The following is a 6991-nucleotide window of genomic DNA, read 5'->3' on the forward strand; positions in this document are numbered from 1 at the left end:
TCAGAGGCCTCAGGGCCTGGCTGAGTCTGGAGAGGAGCCCCTCCCCTGTCCCTGTCAGGGGGCACTGGCAAGTGGACCTGGGCCCTATTTCTGCATCCCCTCCAGGCTCCAGCCGGACACACAGTGGCAGGAGAAGGCGTTTATTGCAGTGGTCCTGCAGGGCGGCCTGGGCAAGTGCCTGGGCTCAGCGGGGAGACAGAGGCACGTGGTGCATTCAGGAGTGGGGCAAGGGCAGGCGCAGGCGCAGGCGGGGCTGCAGGGCCAGCACACGGTCCACCTCCCTGGCTGGCCGCAGGGGGTGCCACTGGGCGACGGGCCGCCGGGCGTGGGCCAGCATGTCTGCCCAGTGCTGCAGGGGCTGCCCTGAGGCCCGGGCACCCAGGTGCACCTTGCCCACGGGCTCAGCCCGGAGCGGCAGGCCATGGTCCCAGACGGCCAGCACCAGGTCCACATTCTGTGCAGAGACAGGCCAGAGGTCGGAGTTGGGGAAGAAAGACCACAGTCATCATGGTCCAGCACTGGGTCCCGCTCTGCCCCTGCCTCCTGGTGGCCCACCTGGACCTGGCTAAAGGGCACCAGGAAGGTGAAAGCCTCGTTGAAGTAGGGGGCCGCCGTGCCCTTTTTGGTGGCTGTCTTTCTCTTCTTCCACTTCCTCTGGTTCAGCATGAGCTGGACCTTCACGTAGGGCTCTGGGAGGGCAAGGGCGCCAAAGGGGCATCCCAGGGGTTGGTGCTGAGCACACGCCCCCCGCTCTGTACACCAGCGTGGGCAGGTGTCACCCTCACCTGCCAGTCCTGGACGCAGGCCTCGAGCCTCCAGCACCACCACGGTCAGCCGGCCTGAGCTGGGCACGTACCGGAGAGAGAAGCACAGCTCCCCGACCTGCTCGGGCTGTGGGCAGCAAGAGGGGCTTCAGCCCAGGAGGGTGACTCTGGCCGAGTTGGGGTTCAGGCCCCCGCAGCTGCTGCCCATCAGGCCTCAGTCTTTCCAACGGCCCATAGGGCAGGGCCCCTGCCAGCTTTGCCTTGGGCTGTGGCCTGTGACCAGCGCCTCACCTCGGTGGCAGCCGGCGGGCCCAACGCCTCACCTCGGTGGCAGCCGGTGGGCCCAGCGGGTACCAGTGCTCCAGAACATGCCGCAGATCCACGGTGCCCAGTGGCAGGTGGAGCTCACCCAGGGGCTCATGCCCTGAGAAGCGCTTGAAGTTGAAAAGCTGCACCTGCAGGGTGGCCCCTGGCAGCTCCGCCTGCGGGATCTGAGGCAGCGGCGTGAGCCAGGCCCTGCTGCCCTAGCCCAGGCCCACCCAGCTGCCCAGGGCCACCCAGCTGCCGACACCCACCCAGCTGCCGACGCCCACCCAGCTGCCCAGGCCCACGCAGCCGACCATCCCTGACTCACGTGGAAGCAGCAGGTCTCGTCAAACACGGGGCAGAGCGTGCCTCGGTGCACTTTTGTCTCATGTCTGTGTCCGGCCTGGGTGGAGACACTGACCCGGGCATAGGGGTCCACGGTGCCCCCAGGCCTCAGGTCGGCTGCCTGCCTCAGGCTCACCCTGATCTGGGAGCCAGGGGGGTGTGCTCAGCCAAGGGCCCCTGCCCTGTCAGCTCCCCACCACCCAGGGCACGGGTTCTGCCCTTCCCCCGTCACCCTTTCTGGAAACTCGCAGAACCGCTGGTCCTGCACAGTGGGGCCCTTCACCTCCTGGCTTCCAAAGTCATACTCCAGGGAGAGCTGCAGGCGCCCCCATTGCTGAGCACCCCCCAGGCTGGACTCCAGGCTATCCACATCAGGCTGCACCTGGAGTGAGTTGGGACAAGGGGCAGATAGGGCTACATCATGCCCCATCAGAGCCCTGGGCTCCCGGGCAGCACTTGCATGACACGGGTCAAGACCCCCCGCCTCCAGGCCAGGTCACCCGACAGGCACAAACCATTGGCTTTGCTCTGTGAGATAGGCCAAACCTACCCCAAATGTGGCATCTGGGGTACCCCCTGCCTTCCTCAAGAACCCACCGTTGCTCCCTCGGGCCCATGGAGCAGCCCCTGTTGCATGGCCTCCTTCTCACCTCTGTTCACCCACTTTCCCTGCCAGGAAGGTCCTCACCGCCCCTGCCTCTGTGGGGGTTAAACCATCCCTGGGGCTGAACTCGCCTCACTGCCCTGGGCTCTGGAGCCTGGATTTCAAGCTTTCTCTGGACTGAGCGAGCAAGGAGCCGCTCCTCACCAGGTGGGTGGTGGTGGTGCCACGGGCACTGCCCAGGCCCACGGCCTCCTTGTCCCTGGGCTTTTTCCTGTGGCGGCGGCAGCAGCAGCAGGCAGTACAGAGGAGGCAGGAGACGAGGAGGACACCCGCGGCAAGGGCGCCGGCAATGAGAGCCCAGCGGGGCCCTGGGGTAGAGGCCAGGCTGAGCGCATCTATGGACAGCTGCAGCCCCTACTTGCCTGGGTTATCCCCCCACCCCTCTTGGGAATCCCACAACTCACAGGGGGTCCCGGCGACGAGGTCTGGAATAAGCCCAGGTATAGCTGTGGTGCCAGCTGGGACTGGGGCACTGGGAGAGTCTGGTGGGTGCCCCATCTTTCTACCCTGCTGGTTTGGAGGAAGTGGCCCCGGAGGCTGGGTCAGCTGAGAGGGTGGCCCCTCTGGCCCCTGCCTGCTACCTCATCTGCCTGGCAGCAGCCAGTGCTGGGTCTGCCTGGGCAAGGAGGCAGCCCGAGGTGGCCAGGGGCAAGGGTTCTGTGCATCAGGAAGCTGAAGGGAGGGAGGCTCTGGACCCTGGCCAAAGCTCCAGCTTAGCTGCCGAGGCCCAGCCTCTGGGCCACCACCCACCAGCCCCCAGCCCCAGCCAAGCAGGCAGGGCCTGGGCAGCCTAGTCCCTGCCTTCACTGGACCTCAGAGCACCCTTGCCCCCACTGTAGGATGCCTCCTCCACCAGGAAGCCCTCTCCCTCCCTGCTTCTCTCTCCTGGGCCCTGGACCCTGGGCCCTGCCTGGGGGTCCCATCTCATCCCTGGGGGTCTCATCTCTGCGGTCCCATCACTTCCTTGCCCCTACCCCAGGACCCACCACAGCTGAGGCCCACCATGGTTTGCCAGCCATGCAGGTGGAGCATGTTCACTGCAGCCCCCAGGAACTTGGAAGCCCAGAGGGGTCTGCAGGGTCGTGGGGGGAGAAGCAGGGCTGGCTGTCGGCGGAGCTCACTGGGCAGGCCTGGGCTAAAGGTACATTCCTGGCAGGGGCTCAGGGCCACAGCGCCTGGGGATGAAGGTGAGGTGGTGGCAGGTAGGGGCAGGGCGCAGCTGGGAGCGGCCAGAACATTCCTCACACACTGACTCAGCCGCTGCCTGGACTCGCCCACCTGCCTGCCTGGCCACCCTTCGGCATGTGGGTGGGAAGGAGGGTGGGGCAGGCGCAGCTGCTGGCCCCGGTACCCGCCTGCCTGGGGCCTGGGGAGGGAGCACACCTGGCTGGGCTGGCTCCTCTCACCTACAGGCAGGGGAACCAGGGTGCTACATGGGGCCTACGGTGACGCCAGGCCCAGGGTGACTCCCCAGCTCAGCTCTTCCCTGACTCCACCCACCCCAGAGAGCAACAGCCGGCCAGGAGACTCTGTTCCACCACGTCGGCGCCTCCCCTGCTTTGCCCACAAGAGCCTGGGATCCCTCTTGCCATGTCCAAGTCAGCCTGGCCTTAGGGGCCCAGCCCAGGCCATCCCTTCGGGAATAAGCAGCTGTTCAGGCCAGATACCCTCACCTCTGCAGCCCCCCAGTCTGGGGCAGAGCAAGGAGACAGCCAGAAAGGGACCCTGCCATGACTCCAGACACACACACACACACGCACACACACACACGTGTGCACGCGCACATGCAGCATCAATGCCCCACTCCCTGGCAGGCTGGGAGAGGCAGCTGCACTCCCAGAACGGACCCAAACCCACAGTGTTCAGAGGAGGGGGCTGCAGCTCAAGGAGGGGAGGAAGGGTCCAGGTTCCAGCCCCACACGCATGTTGTCCCTGTGAGGTCAGCAGGTCAAGTGTTTTTACAGGCGAATGGACCGAGGCTGGGAGCTCTAGTTTTGTGGCTCTGGAGGCCGGCATGGCCCGGGAAACCCAGCCTGTCCCCAGAGCACAGAGGCCAGCACTGTGGAGGGATTATAGGTACAAAAAGGAGATGTGGAGGTCAGGGCCAGCTTTCCAGGCTGCATCCTGTGCACAGGGCCCCATGCTCAGAGGGGTCCCTGTTTGGTTTAATGTGTGCTGGGGCCATCTTGAAATTCTTAATTTTGGAACAAGACGCTGCACATTTTCATTCTGCACTGGGCCTCACAAATTACGGAGCTTGTCCTGTTCGGGCGACCCCTTGGGTGAGTCCCCTGCAGATGGAGTGTGGGTGTGCAGCGAAGCTCACGGGCCTCGGCAGCCCCTCGGCCCCTGGGGGACACTCCCAGGTGGGTCGGGCGTCCCACACCTGGCTGGCGGGGCGCCCCTAGTGGTGGCTGATGGAATGGGCTGGGTCCGCAGGGTCCCTGGAGCAGGACTGTGCCGGCCAGATTCAAACAGGCCACTGCCTCCTCCCCACGTGGAGTTTAAAGGCAACTTCTCCTTTTGAAATGTCAGAGACTGTATACATGCTGAGATTAAAGTAGCTTCACTCGAGATTTTTATGGTTGAGATTCTGGATAAGTTGCCAATACAGAATCTCCATCTGTGAGTGCAGGCATGTGTGCGTGTGCGTGCGCCCCTCCCCTGTGACCCCGCTTTGCTGGCATCCCCCCTCCTTTAGTCTAAGAACAGTCAGGGCGGGGCGGGGAGAGCACTCCTGCAGTGATTTGCCGCTGCTGGCCAGCGGCACTCCTGGGCCAGCCTGGTGACCTTGTCCCCAGAGGAGCACAGGGGCCACCCAGAAGCTGCTCCGGAGAACCCCAGGACCCTGGGGGCGCTGGCTGCCGACGCTGGGGGTCCCAAGGCCTGGGGAGGCGCGGGGTCCCTCTGGACCGCCGGGACCCCGGGGAGGTGCAGGTGCAGCGGGCGCATGGCCACCAGGTGGCGCCGTGCGCCCCTCGGGACCTGGCCTCCCTCATGGCTCCTGGGGACAGTGCCCTGGAGACCCTTGGGCGCTGGGGGCTCTCGGGTCTCCCCTCCCCGATCTGGGAATCCCCCCCCCTCCCTGCCTGAACCTCCGGGGGCTGCTCTCCCCGTTGTCTAGCTTTGGCTGTCTATCTCCTGTAGCCCTGCTGGGAAACCCTTCTCTAGGAGTTGACGCCATGTTTTCCCAGGAAAGGGAGACAGGTCCTTCCACCCTGGCTCCCCGCCTGGCCACCGCTCCAGGAGGCTCCTTAAGGCTCTGAAAGCCAGCTCCGCTCTCCCCACGAAGGTGGCTGCTCTGCTCCGGCAGCTGCCAAGCTGCTTAGAATGCCCTTCCGCATCCCCATCCTGCTCACCCTCCAAGGCTAGTGTGAGCCCACCTCTTCCAGGGAGCCCTCCCTGGTCACCCCAGGACCCCCAGACCTGCCATGACGTTTTGTGCTTAATTCCACCCCGTTGGGGCCCCCAGCCCCCACCAGGCAGAACGGGGGTGAGCCCCTCCTTTAGACGTCTTGTTAGCCCAAGGCGGGCACCGTTTCAGGCTTGCTAATGCTTCCCTCCACGGTGAGCCTACACGGAATGCTTTCTGCTTCCGTGGGAACACCTTTCCGTGGGCCCTTCCTCTGGAAAAGCAACATTTCCCCGAGTGCTGGGGCTGGCAGCCCCCCAGGTGTAAACACTCTCACCTGACGCCCACTGCTTCCTGTGGCCGGCCAGCCACCAGGCCTTCCTCTCAGACACCCAGAGGCCGGTCCAGCTCCCGGACAGCACTGCCTCTGGTGACGGGGAACTCGCTCCTGGGGGAGGAGGGGGTGCGGGGGGCAGGGCTGCGGGGGGCAGGGCTGCAGGAGCCCCACCTTGTGGCCGGAACTGCTGGCCCGTGAGAGCTGGGCAACTCCCTTCGGGAGGAAGGTCTCCCCGAGGCGCAGAGGCTGAGCATCTGGGCTCCAGCCTATTTCCAAGGGTCTCTTGGGGCTGGGGGCACCCTGAGCCCTACCCAGCTTTGCAGGAGGGGGTGATGGGCCCGTCAGGCTGGCCTTGGTGAGGGGCAGCAGGAAGTGGCCTGGCTGAACCTGGTTTGAGCAGGTTCTGCACATCGGGGAGGGGGTCCTGAGGTGCAGGGCCGCCTGGCTTGGAAGAGGGCATCTTCAGGTGCTGTGGGCCGGGGAACCAAGTGTGAGGAGGGTAAGGGCCGGGCGGGGCTGCCCTGGGCAGTGTGGGGCAGGGGCTCACAGAGAGCCAGGTGGGCCTCTGCTTCCAGCCCCAGGCACCCTCACGCCATTCCCCTCTGTGCCTTTGTCTCCTGCTGGGCTGACCCAATCCCTTGAGTTCTTGGTTTCCTAATGAGTGATCCCCTTATCAGCTGGCCCCTGGGCGAGTGACTGGAAGTCCTCACTCTGGTCTAACCTCAGTGCCTCTTGCTTCAGTTGGACCCCCGAGCAGGGCCTATAGCCTAAGCTCCCCTCCCTCTGCTCTGGCCAGTTAGTCTGGTCTGGTCATTCTAGTCAAATCCATGACTTGGGCCTACCATAGAGCAGCCATCCCAGGCCAGGGCGTTCCCTCAGAGCCCTTATCTGCTGGTGGTTAATGCTTAACGGGAAAACCTGTCCCAGCAGGGCCGGCCCCGCGAGGCTGGTCAGGCAGCAAGTACAGAGGACATAGCCCAGGCTCCGAGGATGCTTTCGGGCCACAGCAGGGGATGTGTGGGCACGTATGTGCACGTCTGGGCCCCTCCGGTCACACGCGGCCCTGAGCGTGTGGGGACGTGTACGTCCTTCTGGTGTTTGCACAGGGCATGGGTCTGTCTCCTAGTCTGACCCAGTCTGGGATGAGTAGGGCCGGAGGCTGCCCTAGTGGGGCTTTTAGGCAAGCAAGAGGACACATGCAGGGGGTGGCTCGACGCCGGCCC

At 64.9% G+C, this 6991-nt stretch overlaps 1 protein-coding gene across 4 annotated transcripts; it reads right to left on the minus strand.

Moving 5' to 3' along the window:
- Nucleotides 1-124: 124 nt before the first annotated feature.
- On the minus strand, nucleotides 125-3256 carry SYT8 (synaptotagmin 8). Of its 4 annotated transcripts, none has more exons than XM_030811503.1 (9): nucleotides 3066-3256; nucleotides 2484-2586; nucleotides 2224-2387; nucleotides 1699-1797; nucleotides 1399-1557; nucleotides 1088-1255; nucleotides 786-891; nucleotides 556-689; nucleotides 125-454 (listed from the first exon to the last, which is right to left on the minus strand). In XM_030811503.1, the coding sequence occupies exons 1-9, from the start codon at nucleotides 3096-3098 to the stop codon at nucleotides 215-217; spliced, it is 1206 nt and encodes a 401-aa protein (XP_030667363.1). In that variant the 5' UTR covers nucleotides 3099-3256; the 3' UTR covers nucleotides 125-214. The 4 variants fall into 4 exon arrangements, with proteins under 4 accessions (XP_030667363.1, XP_030667361.1, XP_030667364.1 ...); XM_030811501.1 differs by having other exon boundaries at nucleotides 2484-2589; XM_030811504.1 differs by having other exon boundaries at nucleotides 3082-3250.
- Nucleotides 3257-6991: the final 3735 nt, after the last annotated feature.

The sequence above is a fragment of the Nomascus leucogenys genome, chromosome 4, assembly GCF_006542625.1.
Source record: "Nomascus leucogenys isolate Asia chromosome 4, Asia_NLE_v1, whole genome shotgun sequence".
Lineage (NCBI taxonomy): Eukaryota > Metazoa > Chordata > Mammalia > Primates > Hylobatidae > Nomascus > Nomascus leucogenys.

Excerpts from the sequence above, each read along its gene's own strand:
- SYT8 (XM_030811501.1), bottom strand. The coding sequence starts at position 3,098 with ATGGCTGGCAAACCATGGTGGGCCTCAGCTGTG. Across the intron at positions 1,798-2,223 it reads GCACCACCACCACCCACCTG|GTGCAGCCTGATGTGGATAG; the intron begins GTGAGGAGCGGC and ends AACTCACTCCAG. Across the intron at positions 1,558-1,698 it reads ATGACTTTGGAAGCCAGGAG|ATCAGGGTGAGCCTGAGGCA; the intron begins GTGAAGGGCCCC and ends CCTGGCTCCCAG.